A 22,434-nucleotide genomic window follows, 5' to 3' on the forward strand; every position below is an offset into this window, starting at 1 on the left:
TCCCCTCAGCAGTGTACTTCATCGATCTGCCTGTTCTGCTCCCCACTCTGTCTCTGGTGAAGCCTCTCACCCTCTGCACCTCTGGCCTGTACCCCAGTTCTGTATGCATAAATAAAAAAATCTTTAAAAAAAAACAAAATTCTGTGTTTTGAAAGGTAAAGATATCTGCCCATGGGATTTATTGATCAGCATCCGCTCCCATCACTACCAATATTGCTGTTGTGTTGCTGTAATTGTGACTGTGTTTTTTCCTATAAAAAACTGAATCCTTAATTCTTTCCAGACAAAGCATTAGCCAGGCTTAAAGTCAAACCCCCAATCTTTCTGTGTGTTCCTTTCCCTCACTGCCTCGCCTGAAAGAAGCCCTTGAAGTCTCCCTGCTACCACTGTCTTTCCCAAGCACTTGGCCAGGCGAATCCCCTTTAATCTGAACTATTCGGGTCCTTGATGCAAATTCTGACTCCAGGGGCAACCTCCCCAAGCAGTCTCAGTCAGAGGGCTTCAGAGATTATATATTAGGACTAAAACACTCCCCTCCCCCAGACCACAAGGTTCTGGAAGGCAGAAACTTAGCCTTACGTTTTTTTCCTTTATCCCCCCATCACACTGTTTTGGGTTAAATGCTAATTGACTCATAAAAATGCCTGCATGACAAATTATTTAATAACTTTCAGTTGTTACATCATTGTTTTTGAGGTACAAGTCTAACTAAACCCAAGTTAAATCTGTTCCACTCTGCCAATAATATGGCAACTGAAGGCTGAACAGGGAAAGAAATTAAAAAGCTATACCAACACATACATTGTGTATATTTACGTGTCCAGAATTTCTATAATTCTGCATCGTATAACATACATCAAAAAGAAAAACAGAGCCCAAACAGTCAAGTCCTCACTGAGAATCCAGCTCAGTGCCTAACATTTCAGCAGATGATTCATGTTGTTCAAGTAAACATTCAAATCAATTACACATCAACAGCAGTCAAGACTGCCTATGGACTTTATAAAGAAAAGCAAGACTTGTGTGACCCAGCTGGTTAGTTCCTTTCATTTCTCAGAAATAAACATGACTTGGCCTAGAAGGGCATATTAGCATCTCAATAAACCCACCATCCAGTAACCGCAAAAATGCTGAGCCAAGCCAAGCCGTTTGAAAACCAAATTCTCTGCTGCCTTAGTCCAGGGAGACAGCAGTGAATCCTCAGGGCAGGTCAAAATGCCGCTGCAACTCAGTTTCGCTTTTGCTGTTTACTGTTGCTCTGAAGGCCTGATGTGATTTCTTAGGCTCAATAACAAAGCCAACAGTATTCAAGAACCAGAGACTCTTCGAAGGCTGACCTGGCATTGCCCAATGACTGGATGCCTTTACACTTCAAATATTTGTTCTTGAAAAGTACCAATTCCTCTTCCATGTATGTCAGTAGTAAAAAGAAAACAGATCATGGAAAGTTTAATTTGAGGTCATCAATCGATTAGAAACAACTGTAAGTTTCAAAAGAAAAATTTTTTTTAATTCATGTAGTGGAAGTAAAATATTCGGTCTGCATAAATTTCCCCAAGAGGAATATTTTCCATCAAGGTTTTTTTTTTTTTTTTTTTTTAAAGATTTATTTATTTATTCATACAGAACTGGGGTACAGGCCAGAGGCTCAGGGACGGTGAGAGGCTTCACCAGAGACAGAGTGGGGAGCAGAACAGGCAGATTGACGAAGTACACTGCTGAGGGGAGCAGCGGGCGGGTCAGGAGAGGTCTGGCTCGCCATGTGGTCTCCTCCGGGGCAGGCGGCAGGCGGGAATCGAACTCATGCGGAAGTGGCTTCAGATTCTCAGTGCTGTGCTTTAACCCGCTGCGCCACCAGGGAGGGCCCCATCAAGGTTTTTTAAAAGGAGTTTTGGTTTCCTCCTCAAGCATTTGGTTTTATGTTTTGAAATTTTTCTGTCCTTTAAATGGAGAAGAAATACTCATCTATTATTTTCTAAATAACGATCCAGCAGAACAAAGGGTGTGTTTTTCAACTTAGAGAACTGGGAAAAAAAAAAAATCTCCTTATTGACTTTTTTCAAATGAATGCAAATGTTTGTAGATAGGCAGCAGATAAATGTGTTCAAAATTATGCCTGAATTTAAAACTCTTAAGTTAATGGGAAATTTCCACCAGAGGCCTGTTATATGCTAAAAAGGCACTGTATTTGATCCCTGTCCTCATCAAACAGATTGCCCTCGGTGTTAAAAAGTAGACTAGAGCAGATGAGTGAGAGCTCTGAAAGGCCTCCCCAACTAGCACAGACTGGAAAGAGGGGGACAGCAACTCTGAGCACTTCCACGCTGGGCCACTGTTTTGAAGCCTATCGCTCAGTAAGATCTGCAGTCGTGTGGGGACTATTTACCATGACTTTGAATACCTACTTTTTCACTCTTGATATTCTTCAATGTGAACAAAACACTGGCGAGGCCCACCAGGACACAATGCAGAAGAGATGCATTCCTTGTCTGAGGGCGATCCTCACAGATCTCCCACCTCCAACCAATCTAACCACTCTACCACCACCAGCAAGGACATGTGATCCTCCAAGGCTGAGACGTGATGAAAGGAAAGTTAATTACATCGACCCAACCGTAATTTGAAGAACTAGGGGGGGAAATTCCAAACCACCAAATAAAATCGTCTTTTCTGAAAAGACATACATCACCAAAGAAAGCTTTCTATTTACACAGTCTGAAGTCTAAAGAGACATACAAATGTCAGTAGACTATCAACATTCTCAAGAAAGACAATCTGATCTCTGTAAATAATCTTTTAAGTCAGTGAAAATTACATTCACTTTTATTCCATGTTGTTGTATCATGACACCCAATTTTTTTAGAATATTTATGCAGACAAGAACTGGGATGTAGGTCAGAGGGGTTTTTTTTGGGGGGTGGGGTGAGAGGATTCACCATAGACAGAGTGAGGCACATAACAGGCCTACTGACTGACAAACACTACTGAGGGGAACAGCGGGGAGACAGGAGGAGTCTGCTGCGCCCTGGGGTCACTCCCTGGGCCGGGATCAAATTCATGCTGCAGTGACTGCGAACAGCTTCATAGCGCTGAGCCTTAACCAGCTGTACCACGAGAGAGGCACTTACAATTATTTTTGAATGGTAGAATTAGTGACTTTACACTACCTCTGCTGTTATAATTAACATAAAATTTCAAATTAAAATTGCAGGGAAAAAAGGAGTAGGATCTTGCCAACTGCAGAACACCAAACCCACAGTCTCACTCCTGCTTCGCCATCACCCCCATCCAAACCTGGTAACCACCTCAACAGTGACAGGTCCCAAGTGACTGTGCCACTCTCAAAGGCCCCCAGCTTATTCAGGTACCAGAAACAGAACTGAAAAGTGAGGAGTGTTTCTTGAGGGGCTTTATCTAGAGACTATGAGAACCGCACACAGAAAAACAAATGAAGGGTCTCAGGCCTGAGACCAAGAAGGTCTCTGACCTAATCTCCTTGAAATTGAAGCACACACAAGTGGAAGAGTCTGCGCAAAGGGAGAAAGACCTATTTCTGGGACCAGGGAGCGCCAGTTAGCTGCTGAGGTGAAGCAGAGCCCGCTTTCTGGGGCGCTGCCTCGGCAGAGAGGGGCGTCCACTCTGCCAGCGCTGGGGGAGCATACCAGCTCAAACCCCAAGCATAACTTCCTGAGCTTACCAGGTGCACAGAGCACAAGGCCAGATTCTAGGAAGGTTCATTTCATCTCAGTGACTTTAGGATGAATTCTTTCTTTCCTTTCTAGAAGTAGATTTACAACAGAAAGGACTGTGAAGAGGTGGTAAAAAGTCCTCAGCCTGGCAGCAGTAACAGGGGAAGGGAAAATAGCAACAAGTGGTTTAATTTAGAACTACAAGTTACTTGTCATTTATTTCAAAATCTACTTTTCTCCAAACCCACTGTGACAGGCCCAGGAAAGGCCACAGCTGTCGATACACCTGCTCTGCTCAGGCCCTGTGGAGACACAGCGTCTCAACAAGTGGGCAAAGTAGAAGAGGAAGATATCTGTGGAGGGAAAAATATCCATCCCAGTGAAGAAAAACTATATATAATAAAAAAAAAAAATCAGGGAAATGATCTGAGTTTTGCTAAAGCCTAAAGTGATCAAAACATTTTCCCTAAAAACATTTGTTCCTAATTCCATTTAGACAGTCTTGGTCTCCGCTTCCTACTCTCATCTCACTCAGCTATTCTGTGTTGCTGTCTTCATATCCCTGTACCATTAGAGAAACCCTGAATGGGGGAGGGGGAGATAATAACAATGAACAACTATATACCAGAGACATTTTACCGGGGTGCAGTGGGGAATGGGGTCAAAACTGGCGGAAGGGAAGTGCATGGGAGTATGGTGATGGTGCACAGGTGGTTTGGTGCTGGGAAGCCCACGGGGATTACAGCTGAGATGGAAAAAGGCACCAAATGATGTAAAGATAAACTATTACCCAAAAAAAAAAAAAAAGGAAAGTAACCCTGAAAGCCCCCCTCTCTTCCCTGACTCACTCCAACATTCATCACAAATGATCTGATACGGTTGGAAATAAAGAGAAGATAAATCAGTCCCCTCCTCTAGGAGTTTGGTCTAATACAAAGGATAGCGGGCTATACTAACTGCAATTAAAAGGAGTAAATAAGAAATGTAAGTAAGTTGTTCATATAGAAAATGGTATCAAAAAAACTGAGTGTAGCTTAAAACTGGATTTCTAATAACTGGAGAAAAGAACAATGAAATCTACCAGCAAAGAAAGAACACCGCATAGGTCACGGGCATGCCGAAGCCCCCCAGCGCCTTAGAAATCTGTGAGCCTGAGGGTGCAGGGAAGCGCTGGCAGTAGAAGACTAAAGAGGATGACAGTCTGGGAGGAGCCAGCTGAATGGAATCTTGAATGCAAAGAGTTTGAGTTTTAACCAGAAATCAGTGGTTCTTGGTGTTTATCTCCTACAAAAATAAAAAGATGTTAGTATGAACAGCTGTTTCTGAGTTTGCTGCACCAGGCCACTGCAAGCAGGAGTTGTAAACACGGTCTCTGCCGCCAATCTCATGCCAGGCCTAACAAGCAGCTCTCAGCAATGGGAATCTCTTCTCTTTCCTCTGTTATCTATTTAAGCTTTTCCCACAGGGAGGGTCTAGCACCGACCACACAGCGCACACATCCTCAGTTATATAAAACGTCTTCTCACATTCGTTTTTAAGTGATGAAGAAACACCACTGGCCATTCAAATTCCAGAGCAAGTGAAGTAGCATACTTCACCTGTCTAACTGGGCAGAGCTATATACCAATCAGCTATTCTCCAACTCCGGGAAGGAAACGGCAACCGGCGAATGGAGGAAAAACAGAACCCAGGTCACAGCAAGCCACTGGTGAGTCCTGGCAGCTCCCCTTCCTCCCTGAGCCCTCTGCCTGGCCAGCAACACCTGATACCCAGAGCAAACTTTGGGCCGCACACAGCACTCCAAGAAACACAATGCATTTCTGAGGAAAGAAGCACAAAAGGAAGACTTAAGTTTAGACTACAAAACCTCCCGTGTTGTTTGGGATTTTGAAATTTCACTCCTTTATGCCCCAGTCCTCACATAATTCTAGGTTGGAGCAAAAGTGGCAGAAATGGGAGCTTACATGAACCAAACAATGAAAGAAGGAACATTCTCTTCCAGTCAATGAAACTGGTCCCTAAAGGGTGGGTAAGTTCCCATTGTTTTTTCCTTTGTGACATAAGGAGAAATACATATTTGGTCTCTGGTGCTGGTTCCTGACACCTTTGTAACTTCCTGATAGATAGAGGTGCTGGGGCATCTTTTGTTTTAATATTTGGTCTTTGACCCCAGTTCCTGACAGGAGAGCTCTAATACCCTCGGAATCTCCAGGAGTGGTAAGAATGCCTTTTTGTGTGTTAATGAGGTGGCTGGTGGCTCCTAGATAGCTTCAGAAGGGGGCTGGTCACAGAAAGATCAAGGCATGATTATAGTGGGTGTCAACTCCATCCCAGGGCCTCCTGGGAGGGGAGGAACTAGAGACTAAGTCAATCACCAATAGTCAATGATTTAATCAAAACCCCACATAATGACTCCTTTCTTAAAACCCTAACCAATGGAGTCTGGAGACTTTCTGTGTTGGTGAACACATCCAGATGCCAGATGACGGCACACCCTAACTCCATGAGATAGAAGCTCCTACCTAGATCCTTCCAGACCTTGTCCTATGTACATCTTCATTTGGCCACACGTTTTTAATGTATATATACTCATGTATGCATATATATATGAAATGAATGACAGCAATTTGCAAGGGATGAGAGGGAAATTTCTGAATTATTTTATTTTAAGATACACACTACCTGTGAAGAGGTATAGCATTATTTGAAAGTGCTGGACTTGAATTCATTATAAGTGTATTTTAGCCACTCTAGACAACCATTAAAAAATGAAGTATAACTGAAATACTAACAAAGAAGTGAAAAACGGAGACATAAAATGCTCAACTAAAACCACAAAAGGCAGAAAAAAAAGAGTGAATGATAAAGACAGGAACACAGAACAAGGACAACAAATAGAAAACAAAATATGATTGATACTAATCCAAGTACACCAAGAATCTTTTTAAATGTCGACAAGTTAAAGGTACCAATTAAAACACAGAAATTGTCAGTGCATCAAAAGATATGACCCACCTATCATCTACCAACGACCATTTTATATACAAAGACACATAACGATGAAAAGTAAATGGATAGAGAAAGATATACCATATTAGTGCCAATCAAAATGAATAACAGCTATACTAATTCTGATAGAGCAAGGAAAGTGATTAGAGATAAAGAAAGGTACTATATAATAATAAAAGTAGACAATTCTAACAGAAGACATAATCTGTACTGTGTATCTGCCTAACAACGAATCATCAAACTACACTGGGCAAAAACTAATGTGGTGGCACAAGAGTTAAGTCTCAGTACTATCAGTCACCGCTGTGGCCTGAGTTCAATCCCCAGGCTAGGTAGAGGACCCACATGGCACAGCTGATTTCTCCTGGTCTCACCCACTGCTCCCCTCAACAGTGTATTTTATGAGATCTGCCTGTTCTGCTCCCCACTGTCTCTGGTGAATCCTCTCATCCCTCACACACCTCTGACCTATACCCCAGTTCTTCTATGCAAAAAATACAAGTTTCATCAGGGAAAATGGTTTGGAGATGTAAAAAACAAAAACAAAAATATCACCTAATAGAACAGCAAGGAGGGGCAGTTTAATCTACCACCACAGATAGAGACTTAAACATTTGTCCTCCAGAAATGGACAGGTCCAGCATGTAGAAAATAGGTAAGGACAGATTAAAACTCAATAATACATCAACCAATATAATTAACATCTATGAACTATTTCATTCAACAATAGAACACACATTTTCCCCAAACTTACATGAAACATTTACCATGAGAGATCACAGTGGGCTATAAAACACACCTTAACAAATTTAGTAGAATAGAAATCATGTGATTGTTGTTCTCAGTGCACAATGAAATGAAATGAATGTCATTAATTAGAAATCAATAAGATAAAGATAACAGGAAAATCCCAAAATACATGGAGATTAAGTAGTACACTTCTAAATGGCACAGGAGTTCAATGTAGAACTCACCAGAGAAATTTCAAAATTGTTTGAACTAAATTAAAACTGAAAATGTGTGGGACATAGTGAAAAGAGTGGCTAGAGAGAAATTTATAGCATTGAATGCATATAGTAGAAATTTGAAAGACCTAACATCAATAATCAGTTTCCATCGGAGTAACTAGAAAAAGAACAAAGTAAATTAAAAGGAAGCATAAGAAATAGCATGAATTAGAAATCAATTACATTGAAAATAGGAAATCAATAAAGTCTGTGGAATCAAAAGCTAATTCCTTGAAAAGATCAATAAAAATTGATATGCCTCAGGCAAGAAAAAGAGAGGGAACCACAAATTCCTATTATCAGAAATACAAGAGGGGAAGTCACCATAGATCACATAGGATCTATATAGGAAAATTATAAAACCACCGTGAAGAACTAATAAATGGATATTCCATGTTCATGGATAAGAATGACAACATTGTCAAGATATAACTCTTCCCAAGTTGATCAAAATCCCAGCAAGTTTTTTTTTTTTTTTGGTCTAAAAAATTTATTCTAAAATTTATTAGAGACAGAAGATCCACAATAACCAATATAATATTGAAGGAGAAGAACAAAGTTAAAGGACTGACACTACTCAATGTCAAGCACTATAAATCGACAATGTGGTATTGGTGTGAGAATGGAAAAATGCATCATCAATGGAACAGAATCGTGAGGAACCAGAAATAAACCCCCATAACTACAATCAAGTGGTCTTGGACAAAGGAGCAAACACAGTGTAACAGAGAGTAACGAAAGCCTTTTTAACAAGTGATGCCAGAACTATTATGCTGGAAAAAACAAATTTAGAACTTACACCCTTTCCAAAAACAAACTCAACATGTAATACAGGCTTAAATTTAAAGTAGAAAATATGCAAAACTCCTAGAACAAGCAAAAACCTAGATGACCTTGAGTATAGCAATGATTTTTAGATAGAACACCAAAAGCAGAATCCATGAAATGCAGACTAGGCAATGAGACACCACCACACATGTATTAGACTGGACAAAATCTGGAATACTGACCACCAAATGTTGGCAAGATGTGTGGAGCAACAGGAACGCTCATTCATTGTTACTGGAAATGCAGAATGATACAGCCACTTTGAAAGAAAGACTGGCAGTGCCTTGCAAAACTAACCACATTCTTGCCATGTGGCCCAGCAGTCATTCTCCTTGGTATTTATCCAAAGGAAGTAAAAACATGTCCACACAGGTGTTACAGCAGCTTTATTCATATTCATAATTGCCAAAACTTAGAGGCAACCAAGATGTTCTTCAGTAGGTAAATGAATAAAGCATGATATATTCAGACAATGGAGTATTATTCCGCGCTAAAAAGAAACAAGTTATCAAGTCATGAAAATGCATGGAGGAACCTTAAATACAAGTCATTACATAAAAGAAACCACGCTAAAAAGACTACATACTGTATGACTTCAATTAGGTCACATCCTGGAAAAGGCAATATGGAAACAGGTTCATCAACTAAACACACCACTCTGATAGGGGAAACTGGTAGTAGAGGAGGCTGTGTGTGAAGGTAGGGAAGACATTTAGGCAAGCGCTGTCCCTATCTCTCAATTTTGTTGTGAACCTAAAACTATTCCTAGAAAAATTTTTGAAAAAATAATAAACTCCACAAAATGACATGTGGAAGCATTTCTTATTGAGAGGAAAAATTGTAAGAAGCGCTTTTCCTAATAGGTTGTTTAGTTTTGAAACTGCTCCACCTTGTGTAGCATCCCAGCTGAACGTCATCAGTGTCGCTTAGGGACCTATAAGATTTAATTGGAATAGTTCACTTAAGATAGTTTGTTATATTTAATTATAAATTCCCTTTTACTATATAATACCTAATATCCATTTGGGGAATACATTATGGACTTGAAAACTAAACTAATGTATGATTAATTCATGGGAAGATTTGGAAGGCTAGACAGACACTTAGTTGTGTAAAATAAGACATTTCAAAATACTATTTACAAGCAGTTTATCTGGACTTAACAGTCTCCTGCACAGAAAGAAGAGGCACTAGCCCTATGTCCCAAGACACAAATTCTCCATTGGGCAAACCAAGTCTCACCCCAGCATCTGGGCAATGCTCTGTGACACCCACAGTGAGTAACTGCGTGACTGCTGGTGCCAGGTGAACATCTCAAGTGTCTGAGCTGGAGCTTCTCTCCCTTAGTTGCTCCAGTGAAGCTCAGATAAAGGCATCAGCTATCAATTCATTTCTGCCATCTTCTTTCTTGAGACAGTCTTCTATCATCCTGAAGACACCTGCTTGAGGGCCTCCCCGGTAACCTAGGGGTCAAGCGTCAGCGCTCGGTAGTTCGATCCCAGCCACAGGGCACAGCAGACCTCTCCCCTCAGCAGTGTATGTCAGTGGATCCACCTGTTCTGCTCCTCACTCTGTCTCTGGTGAGTCCTCTCCCCCCCACCCCATACCTCTGTCCTACACCCCAGTTCATCTATGCAAAGACAAACAAACAAATAATAAACCTGCTTGACTCTGCCCTCTGCTACTCCAGTTACAGTTGCTATCGTGACCACTGAGAAGTAGAGGCAGCAAGTAGCAAAAGCAGTTGCCCTAAGTGGGATCAATGCACTGAGGTGAGGGCACTAGACACCACAACCTGGCCCGGCAAGAAAGAACCCCACAAGCTAAGCAGCATCCACGGATAGATTGAGCCCTTGGAACTAATCAGGCACATTTGACCTTGAGGTGCCTTATGACTAACCTACAGCAAACAAATCAGGAACCAAGCAAGAACTGCCTGCCACTGGGCCCTGAGTGCCAGGAGAGTGGAAATGATGTCACTGCTGGTCGCCAGCCTCATCGCCAGCTCCATCTGTCGACCAGAGGCACTAACGCACACCCAGACTTCAAAATAATCAACTTCGCTTTCTATGGGAGAAGAAGGGGATTTTTTCCAGACACAGAACGTAGGAAGCCTCACGCCACGAGAAGAGCGCAAGCCAGAGGCCACCTTCATCTGATCTCTGGCTCCACGGCTTGCTTAGCTCAACAATCTTTGAATGCTACTTTATTTCCAGAAGCTCCAACTTTCTGAACTTAATTAATGGTAAAAAATATTTGCCACACACAGTTATTTTGATTTCTAACATGCCACAGATACTCAAGCAGCTGTAGCTATTACTTAGAATGCCCCTCCCACCGAACACTTTCCCGTCACTAAACAACCTGAGTGTGGCTACCAGGGACAGTAAGTCACCTCTCATCATACTGCACTGTCAGGGATAATTACAACAGTAAGATGTGGCTGCATGCTTTTCTTAAATCTTCATAAACAGGTGCTTAAAGAACAATAAATCAGGGCCCTCCCTGGTGGCCCAACGGGTTGAAGTGCAGCACTGTGAAGCTGGCAGCAGCTGCTTCCACACGAGTTCAATCCCCAGCCAGGGAGTGACCCACTGGATATGGCAGACCTCTCCTGCCTCCCTGCTGCTCCCCTCAGCAGTGTATTTCAGTGGATCCACCTGTTCTGCTCCCTACTTTCTCTGGTGAATCCTCTCCCCTCCCCCACACTGCTGGCCTATACCCCAGTTCTATGTTTATACATAACTAAATCTTTAAAAAAAAAAAAAAAAACAAGAAAAAGAAATCTAGAGTTAAGTACTTTTTCATAATACCAGGTACTTGTTACTCATTAGCACATAATGCTTCTCTACAAACTATGCTTCGATTCACCAGCAAGTTTAAAATAAAGAGATACACTCTGAATATCTCACTGAATTCTCTTAATTAAAATTTTGGTAAAGTGAAGGGACAAATTTCTTATTCCTAACCAATACTCTTCTCCTTTTATATTTAAAAGTTTTCACTTTCCACAGATCAAAATCAGTCGGGTCATTTGTTAAAGCTAAGCAGTTAAGGTGCACAAACACCTCTGAATAAAATGCATACATGAAGATACTGATAGCAAGCCTTTCTTCCTGCCAAAATGCAATTTTTGCCTTGCTGCTAAATAAAGTCGTAGTCCTTCCTAGCTGCAATGACTGATTTACCTTTAGCTCCAGGAGGCTCAAACTACCAGTCTTTTAAGAAGCTTTGACGGGTTTCGACAATTTAACTTGCTGGGCTCACAGCACCCAAGGGAGGGTCTTGGTTGCAAAGTTTTATTTCTGATGCAGCTGACCACTCATACTGACTTCACAGATAATGGATTTCAATAACCACCACCCACAGGTTAACACTTTGAGTAGTGCCCATAATATTGCTTTAATTAAGTTAATACATGAAGGTCACAGTTTGGTAGAGAGCATCATTAAATTTTGGTTCTGCTTACAATAATAAAAAAAGAAACTGTGTTCCTCTGTAGAGCAACTCTATAAATTTTCCTATAGCTATAATCCTGTTTGTTCAAGGATTTATGCTGCATTTCAATTTATTTTTTAAAAGCAATTCAATTTATTAGTTCCATTTCCCCCAAAATATGTACATTTCTAGCATTGCTAACTGATAGTTTCATGACAGATGGCGCTAACCATGCTGGGCATAGAATGGGTCTACCTGGCACAAAGAGACCTCCCACTAGAGCAAAGATGATTTCTACCAAAACCACCCCACCCCCAACCTTAGAGCATTCTGATGGAGGAAATGATTACTGCTTTGATTTGTCTACAGTTTCATGTGTGAAATATTAACATCTTTCTGAAATACTGGCATTAGTTTTTCATCTTGAAAAAAAGATAAAAATATTGATTTTAAGCCCAAGCCCGTTGTGTAATAGAAAGTAATTCAGAGTATTTACAACAAATAATAAAAGGGCAAAGCAAAGAAATTTTTGAGAATCTGAAATTAAAGGTTCGCTCTCAAGTGTTTAAAAAATGAAATACTATGCCTTAATACGTTAATCACACAGTCAGCAGGTTGACATTTATCTATTTTCATATGTATTAGGTAATCTGAGGTTATTTTATTGAACAGCAAAAAATGGTGGCTGAATTTATACATACTGAGTTCAGCAATAATTGTATTTTTTAAATACACAACCTGACAGGCACTATGGTAGATAGTAATGAGTCGGCATGGGGCCATTTAATGTACTTCTTGATTAACTCATTGCCTGTCCAGTCCGCACAGACATGCTTACATGTCATAATCGTCATAATTCCCATCATCCCCACTGCTAACACTCAAGCTCCTTGATTAGTGCACAACTCCCAGACGAGCCATTGCTAATGCTAAATAATTCTCTTCAGCCTCCTGCTACTATTCTGCAGGATCTCCAATTAAATATAATGTCCCTGATGAGCCATATTAATGTGAACAAATTCCTACCAGGAACCCTATCCTATTCCATTTTATCCAAAAATATAGAGAAAGTAATTTAGCCCAGCCGAAGATAATCAAGACATTTTAAATTGATAGTATAATGTTTCTGCAAAATACGTTTTGCCAAAGACAATAAAAGCAAAAAGAAGGAAAAGTCTAAACCTTAACAGGTTTAGAGAAAACATTTAACAATGTTTTTCGTTTCCCCTTTTCATTCTTCACTATAAAGTACAGTGCGTTCAACTGGCATCGGTAGATATGTTGTGTCCTTAACCCAAAATGGTTACTAAACACTAAGTTTTATGAGAAGAGTGAGCAACAGCAAGTCAAAGACAGCATACCATTAAAAAACACTTTAATTACCTAATTACCAGAACTCCAAGAGTCTGAGTCACATTAATGAAACCAGTTCCTTTCTTCCCACTAAATGCAGTATTTTAGACACTATCTGAGACATTGCCATGGCCTTAACATTGCCAAAAAGGAAACTTCATGCAGACAGTGACAACTACAAGTATTTTTTGCAACAATGAACTATGAATCCTACAGAATCGTAATTCCAGTGGCCAGATGTGGTCCTGACCTGATTAAGAGTAACTGGAAAACACGGGCCACATGGTCATCATTATAAAACATTCTAGGCTGATGAAAGCAATTTAAGAAAATATTATTTAAATATAGCATCTCGGCAAAACGCAAATATACAATATGTTACCCAATTTTTCAATTATCATCCTAAAAAAAGATTTACAAACCTGACTACTCATTTCATCTTATCTGAAGAACATCAGTTATATTAGCTGCAAGTATGTCCATGAACGGATTTTGTTAAAATTTAAGAGACTCAACTCTTTCCCAAGCAGAAAAAGACTGAAAACTATGCTAAAAATGAGGCTTTGACTTATAAACTGCTTTCACCTCTGAATACATCTAGGAGAAAATGGAGGCTGTTCTAACAAAGATATCCAGTGTATACACATATATGTACAGTGAACATACATGTGTATAGAAAGATAAATATTTATATGAGATGTCAAATGAGGATATTTAAACAATCCCATAAAATGTTGCTAAGCTGTTCCCTAAGGTCCTTATACCTTAGCCTACATTAATGTATGCCATCTCTATTTACCTGGTCATTACCCTCCAGTTTGTTCAGCTGGAACCAACATCCACTAATTACAAAGACATCACAAAGTCCTATTTGTCCTCGGTACCTCCCCAGACAGCAGGGAAATATTATCAAGGGTAGGCATGCTCCGTGATGATCCCCTCACCTTCCTGTCAATCGCCCCAGACTGCTCACAGGAAGGCCCTCTCCATCTCGTTACCGAAGCCTGAGGCTAGAATGCAATACTCGCCAGGAATCACACTTCCACCGGCAGGCTGCCTGGTTAAGATGTGAGGAACAGTGACTACTTCCCCAGTTTGGGGTTTGGTTTTCTGGCAGTAACTAGCAGGTATCTCTTAACTTAAATCCAATGTAAGTGAACACAGACAAAGCAACAAAAGATTGGTCATTCAAGTTAGTGTTCCAGACAGGACACACAGGAGGGCGGTGAAGAACAGGCAACACCTGAAGTAGGCAATCACTTCATCGCATTAAAAAGCCGAATATAGCAGTATTTTGAGATTGCTTATGAAAGGCAAACTAGTCTTCTCACTTGAAAACAAAACCAAAACACTGACAAGTTATCTAAGAGTTAACTTTTGAGGAGCGCAAGAACACGAGTCACTGAATACTCAATTTTTTTTTATCTCATTATTCACCAAACTAAAAAGCAGGCCCCAATTTCCCATTTAAAAATTCCTAACCACTGAAGCCCTCAAACACATCTCACTCTTATATATCTTGACTTTTCTGGGAAAATCATGCTAGTTTAGAGGCATAAATCCCTGAATTCCACCTCTCTTGTCTTCTGAGTCAATATAATCCTCTCCAACAAATAGAATTTCACACATCAGCCCTCTGCCTAAAGTATAATCAATTACTCCACAAACTTGGCTCTCGGTGCTCTCAAACCACATGAAACACTTCCAATTGTTCCCACTTTACACGACATTATAATGTCTTTTAAGATAGTCTCCTCTCAATTTTCCTCAGGATCTTCTAGAATACAGCCACATGTATACACCTCTATGAATTCTCCCCAAATTACATTTATTAGGATTCAACAGAAAAATATAGTTCAGTTTTAAAAATAGCAAGCATTCCACAATATTCAATATTCCTATACAAAAATAAGACCCTAGATAAGTCCTACAAAATTCACTTCTTCTAAGAAGTTCTATTTTTTTAGTTGTGCTTTCTATTTTATTCACATGTGTTGAGAAGCTATAGATTTCTTTATAATTTTCATACCAAATAGATTTTTTAAAACTATTAATAGTTGTTCAGTTGACTATATGTAAGTAGAAATTCAATACGAACTTAACTCTGCTTCCCTGTCTACCATTTTATACCTTTTGCCTCCCTGCATAGTAATGTGTCAGTTTCATCCTGACTTGCATGCCAATGGTGCCTATTTGTTGTGGGAAGTCTGTGTCCAGATTACTATGCGTAGGTTATACTTTATTAGTCAGTGACTTCTTACCTGTTCAAGTTCTGTCATGCAGTTATAGATCTATACATAATTACTTGTTACCAATTTTATAAATTGAGCAAAACAAATACTTAATGTCATAAAAAGACTGAAAGCAAAATTGACTTTTGATGGAAGAACCAGTGAATGTACATGGATATAGAAGATCTGAACATCAATCACTATGAACCAAGAGATAAAACACTCTATCCAACAGCAGAATATTCATCGTTACGTTCACATGAAACATTCTCCAGGGCAGATCACAGGCTAGGGGAGAAAACAAGTCATCAAGAAATTTAAAAGGACAGAAAGAACAGAAAGCATATTCTCCAACCAGAAGGAGACGCAGAAGGAAGTTAGAAGACATTGATAGAAAGAAACCTGGTAAAAGCACAAATTTGTGGAATTAAATAAAACTCCTAAACAATAAATGGATCAAAGAAGAACTGAGAAAATCTTTTAGAAATTAAAATGAAGACACAACAGGCCCTCCCTAGTGGCGTAGCAGGTTAAAGCACAGCACTGCAAGCTAGCGGCAGCTGCTTCAGTGACGGTTCCATACACGGCCCTGGAGGTGACCCACAGGGCACAGCAGACCTCTCCTCTCTTGCCCGCTGCTCCCCTCATCAGTTATTTCATTAATCTGCCTGTCCTGCCCCCCACTCTGTCTCTGGTGAATCCTCTCACTGCCCCTGCACCTCTGGCCTGTACCTCAGTTCTGTATGCATAATAAATAAACCTTTAAAATAAAATAAAATAAAATGAAGACACAACATGCCAAAACTTATGGGATGCAGCTAAAATAATACTTGAGAAAAACGTACAACTACACTGATAAAAGATCACAAGCCAACAAGTTAATCTTCTACGTTAAGAAACTTTTTTTTTACTTCTTTGACTATTTTTTTATATAACAGTTTATTTTTAGATCATTTTGTACATTTTTTTTCCCATCTCAATTTCCTTAACTATTTTTGAAGATTCAATTTTTATGTTTGCATATAAGGACTGGAGTACAAGCCAGAGGTGCGGGGGATGAGAGCATTCACCAGAGACAGAGTGGGGAGCAGAACAGGCAGATCTACCAAAATACACAGCTGAGGGGAGCAGCGGGCAGACAGGAGAGGTCTGCCGCGCCCTGTGCGTCATCTCCCTGGCCGGGGGTTGAACTCATGCTGCAGTGGCTGCGGACAGCTTCACAGTGCTGCGCTTCAACCCATCGTGCCACCAGGCCAGGCCCTTAGGAAACTTTTTGTTTTTTAATAATATAATAGTTTATTTATACATCATTTTGTGCCTTTTTCCATCTCAGTTGTAATCCCTGTGGGCCTCCCATCACCAAATCAAGAAACTATTTTTTAAGAGCAAACTAAAACGAGAGCAAGAAAATGAGGTACATCATAGAAACTCAAGTAGATATAAATTAAATGAAGAAGAGAATTTTAAAAAGCAAAAATAGGGAATCAGAAGCCTGATGAAAAACATAATATATATATGTAGATATAGATTTATAAGGTGCTACATATATATATAATGTTATAAATCGTTACTTCGATTTTTAAAATGAGAAAACAAGGCCAAAAGTTGATTCTTTAAAAAGATCGATAAGGCCCTCCCTGGTGGCACAGCAGGTTAAAGCACAGCACTGAGAAGCTGAAGCCACTTCCGCATGAGCTCTATCCCCGCCTGCTCCAGAGGTGACCCACATGGCGTGGCAGACCTCTCCTGGCTCGCCCGCTGCTCCCCTCAGCAGTGGACTTTGTCGATCTGCTGTTCTGCTCCCCACTCTGTCTCTGGTGAAGCCTCTCGCTGACCCTGAGCCTCTGGCCTGTACCCCAGTTCTATATGAACAAATAAATAAATCTTTTAAAAAATAAATAAATAAAAAGATCGATAAAACTGAAAACATTTAGCTAAAGTGACCAAGAAAAATAAGTCAAGAATGCTTAAAATCAGGAATAAAAAGGGACATTACTGGTGATTTTAAAAGGGAAAAATAAGCAAGTAATAATCATATTATTATTAATAAGCTAGATAACTTAGATGAAATTCCTAAAAAGATACAAATTATGGAGAGTGACTCAAGAAGAAATAAAAAATCTAAATAAACCTACAACATGTGAAGAAACTAAATGAGTAATCCAAACGACCCACTAAGAAAAGCCCAAACCTACATTACTTCATTGGTGAATTCTTTTCAACATTTAAGGAATAATTAATACTAATGCTTCACAAACTCTTCCAAAATAATAGAAGGGGAAAAACACTTCTCAGCTTATAAGCCTAGGATCACTCTTGTAACAAAGACATGAAAAGAAAACAATAAGCCAATACCACTCATAAAAAGTCTCAATAAGGGCCCTCCCTGGTGGCACAGCGGGTTAAAGCACAGCACTGAGAAGCTAAAGCCACTTCTGCATGAGTTCGATTCCCGCCTGCCCCGGAGGTGACCACATGGCGTGGCAGACCTCTCCTGACCCGCCCGCTGCTTCCCTCAGCAGTGTACTTCATCCATCTGCCTGTTCTGCTCCCCACTCTGTCTCTGGTGAAGCCTCTCACCGCCCCTGAGCCTCTGGCCTGTACCCCAGTTCTGTATAAACAAATAAATAAATCTTTAAAAAAAAAAAAAAAAGTCTCAATAAAATACTAAAAAACTGAATCAATCAACATATACTGCACACAATAATCGATGTGAGTTATGCCAGGAATGCACGGCTGGTTTAACATCCCAAAATTTATATATCATATCACCAGAATAAAGGACCAAACAGCATCATCATCCCAACAGGCACCAAAAAAGCATCTGAAAAAATCCAACACCCATTCATGATAGAAACACTGAACGCTGATTTAAATCAGGGTACTTCCTCAGTCTGATCATGGGAATGTATGAACATTCCAGAACCTGCATCAAAGTTCATTGGGAAATACTGGATGCTCCCCCCTAAGATGAACAAAGCAAGGATGCCTGCTCTCATCACGTCTATTTAATATTTTTTCTGGAAGCTAAATCCTGGTAAATTAGATAAAAATATGAAATAAATAACAACCAAATGGAAAAGAACTAAAACTAAAACCATTTGCACATTAACATGATCTTCTTAAGAGAATTCTAAGGACCTAACCAAAAAAAAAAAGTCTCGGCGCTAAAAAATTAGTTCAGCAAAATTGTAGGACACACTATACGAATATCAACTACATGTCTATAAACCTGCAAATAACTGAAACTGAAATAATAACACACCTAATAACATCAAAAAGAATTAAAAAAAAAAATACTTAGGGTGACAAACGGTATAAAACTGAAACTCAGAAAACTACAAAGCCGTGTTGAAAGAAATTAAAGTGACCTAAATAGGTGGAACTTCAAGTGGTAAACACATGTTCTTGGATAGGACTTTAAAATGTTGAAATAATAATACTTCCCAAATTGATCCACAGATACAACACAGTCCCTATCAAAATCCCAGCAGGATACAATCTTCCACTAGGACTATCGTCCCACCATAAACCACTCTGTAAATCTGCAGGAAGATAATAAGGGCCTGCGGAATGACACACAGACAATCCCTGACTCGATAAGAGACCGGACTCCTTTGGCTTTCTCCTGCCTTGCCCGTTTCCCACTGGAGTGCATTACACAGCTTGTTGAGTCTGCCTCCTCCTCGACTGCAGTAGCACTAATCTCCACCCGAATATGTGAATTGTTCTCCTGAGTAAAGTCTGACTTTGAAACTGCGCTAGATCAGTCTACTTCTCAAAGAAATCAAGAGACTTCCTCAACAATGAATAGAAGCCATATTATTTTAAGACAATCCAACAATAACCAGTAAGCCAACTAGATAACCTGCAAACCCTTCCTAGAAGCACCTAAAATCCTAGAATAAATAAAACAAAAATCCTTTAAATGAATAGCTTGGTTTACAAGAAACTACTCATAATCCTCAGGGATCGAAAACAAAGAGGCAGCTAAGCACCAGAGAGTATCCACTCCACCTGATACCACAGCTAATCTTGGAGTGTGGAAGAGGGAATCTCAACCTGGAGGACTAAATTTTAATCTCAGACAAAGAAAGGAATCACGTGTAAATTAGAGATTAGAAGGAAAGCACCCTACGTAAATAAGGCCAGGTTGTTCAAAGATTACACCCTCTGTGAAAAGGGGGTGGGGAGGAGCCAACCTACTAAGTAGGGAGAACACAAATACTTATTATCTGCTGTGGCTCAAAGGAAAGGTCCCCTCTGGAAATGAGAAACAGGGGCCTACTCAAGAGGGAGGGAGGGAGGTGGAGCAGGGGAGGAGAGAACTTTCCTTTTGTTTTCACTGCTATTCTCATAACTCAAGGATCTTCATACCAAGAAATATAAAAATAGTCTCGCATCAGTGAACAATCCATTGTGCGGAAGTGAGTAACAGAAATACCTGGAAACTTGAAATAATATGATGTTATAACAGAATCTTTAAGAAAAGAAAAAAGTTTACTCAAATCACATGAAAGAATGACTCAAATATGTAAGAAAAAGACAACGTGAAAAAGAGGCAGATAGAAAAAGGAAGAGTAGAAAGACAGCAAAGACGACAGAAGCAATTAATGACTAAGTCAGGCAATTGGCCCTCCCTGGTGGCTCAATGGGTTAGGGCGCAGCACTGCAAGCTAACTGCAGCCACTTCTGTGTGAGTTCGATCCCCGCCCCGGAGGTGACCCACATGGCGCGCCAGACCTCTCCGGACCCTCCCACTGCTCCCCTCAGCAGTGTGCCTTGTTGATCTGCCTGTTCTGCTCCCCACTCTGTCTGTGGTGAAGCCTCTCAACCCCCACATCTCTGGTCTGTACCCCAGCTCTGTATGCAAAAATAAATAAATCTTACCAAAAAAAAAAAGAATTTACAAGAACTGAGTATCTGCAATTCAAACTTTCTGCAATTTATTCATGAAAAGGACTATCTTGTTAGTAATATAAGCTATCACTGAAATAATCACAGTTGAAACTAATTATTAAAAAAGAAGTTAGAAACTTATAATCACAATAATCGAGTAGTGTATATGTAAAACAAATTTAACTGCTTGAATTAACTGCTTTTAAGTAAAAGATAAATCTTGCCAATAGATTTTGCCAATGTATTGCTCAAACTCAGTAAGATAAACTCATCACTTTTATTTTCAGAAAATTAGAGTAGTCTGTAATTGCATCCTTCTTTTTTTTTAAAGGAAGAGTCTTAACAAGGCAAAATAAGTAACCAGCTAGAGTAAAAAAATTCACAAAAATTGAAAATATCTTGTATTCAGTAACTATATGATAAAATCAGACATTACCTAGAGGCCCCATTATTAAAAGTAGTGGAAAAGAATGAAAAGCAGCAACAGTATATTAGCATAATTACTTGTTTTTCATTCCATAAGTTCCAATAATTTACATTCTTTTCCCATGAGATTTTTTTCTACCTATTCATAGTTCATTACAGCTAAAAGAAAAAAAAAAAAAAAAAGGCCTGCTATGCTGAAAGTCTCAAATGAGACAATAAAGCACTGGCTGTTTCACGCGATACCATCTTCTGTCCATGTCCAGCGAGCATCAGCCCACCTTCAGTGAGCAAACTTTCCAGCTGAACACGGGGAAGGTTTAGGAAGGCGAGACCAGGACAGCATGCCCTCAGGCTGAGGGCCCTGTCAGCAACCTGACAGACATCTTATTCATGTAACTTTGCCTTGCTTAAATCTGGTGTTAGCAGTGGGTCTAGCAAATATTTATTCTATTTTAGATTTTTAAAAACTCAGGAGTGCGGGAGGCGGGGGGGGGGGGGAAGAGGAGCAGGAATAATTAACACACAGTAAGACATGGTGATCCCCATATAATGTTTAATACAAATGAATAATTAGAGATATTCTTAAATTTTTTGCCCTTTTCAAGCCCTGCAAAATAAACCTACATCCTTCCCTTTTTTTCTGTGTGACACAAAATCAGGTGCTGATTCAAATAAAGCAAAAATATACTCACAGAACTTGCATCAACATCGCTGTGGATGGCAACCGTCTTAATGCCCATTTTCTTGCAAGTTTTAATAACCTATTTAAAAACACATTCATGTTATCTATTAACCGTGACTCATATTTAAAAGGATTTAATAACAATGAAATCCGCAGAGTAAATGGAAAATAAGATTAAAATTCTACTCACCCTACATGCAATCTCTCCTCTATTAGCAACAAGAATTTTATCAAATGTCTAAAGAGAAAACAAAATTGACAATGTTACTCTCATTTGGGACCAGAAAATATCAAGGTTTTCCACAGTGACCACTGGACATAACAGTAACACAAATGTAATTTCCTAGAATGATATCAAATACAAGGACAGATGTTCACCGAGAGTATGGCCTGGCTCTTGATTGTTCTGGTAAAGCATCAGCTGAGTAGCTTCAGTAATTCACAGTAAAGGGCAAAGGGATGTCATTAACTCTCCTGCCGAAAGATAATCTTCAAATAATATTTCAGAATACTAAAGTACTTTAGACAAAATTGCGTAACAATTTACTTGATCATTTATTTCCCAAATTGGGGATAATTTTTAGTGTCGAGTTGTTTATCAAAGGAAAGTCGGACATAAGTACAATTGATACGTCCTCTCTGCTGGGATGAGGCACAGCATGCAGTGATGGTTTCAATAACTCAAGAGATATCAATTATGCTTATATCCAAATATTCCCAGGCTAAGCATGTCATGTTATTTGAAAACAAGGTTAAGTTTGAATCGCCATCAAATTTTGAAGCAGCTGAGGCCGTATAATAAAAGAGTGGTTTCATTTTCTGTGGAGCTGGGGACCTACATTCTGTACTGATGACCTACGAGACCTTAAGCA

General features: G+C 39.7%; 1 protein-coding gene across 1 annotated transcript in view; it reads right to left on the reverse strand.

Annotated features, from left to right (window-relative positions):
* The window catches only part of PCCA (propionyl CoA carboxylase, alpha polypeptide), a 270,962-nt gene that overhangs the window by 237,767 nt on the left and 10,761 nt on the right, over window positions 1–22,434 (reverse strand). The window contains exons 4-5 of the mRNA XM_012723156.1: window positions 21,753–21,800; window positions 21,573–21,641 (exon numbers count right to left, since the gene is read on the reverse strand). Of these exons, the coding sequence (XP_012578610.1) occupies window positions 21,573–21,641; window positions 21,753–21,800 (117 nt within the window). The remainder of the gene's footprint in view (window positions 1–21,572; window positions 21,642–21,752; window positions 21,801–22,434) is intronic.

This window comes from Condylura cristata, unplaced genomic scaffold (genome assembly GCF_000260355.1).
Source record: "Condylura cristata isolate star-nosed mole 26May11 unplaced genomic scaffold, ConCri1.0 scaffold00010, whole genome shotgun sequence".
NCBI lineage: Eukaryota > Metazoa > Chordata > Mammalia > Eulipotyphla > Talpidae > Condylura > Condylura cristata.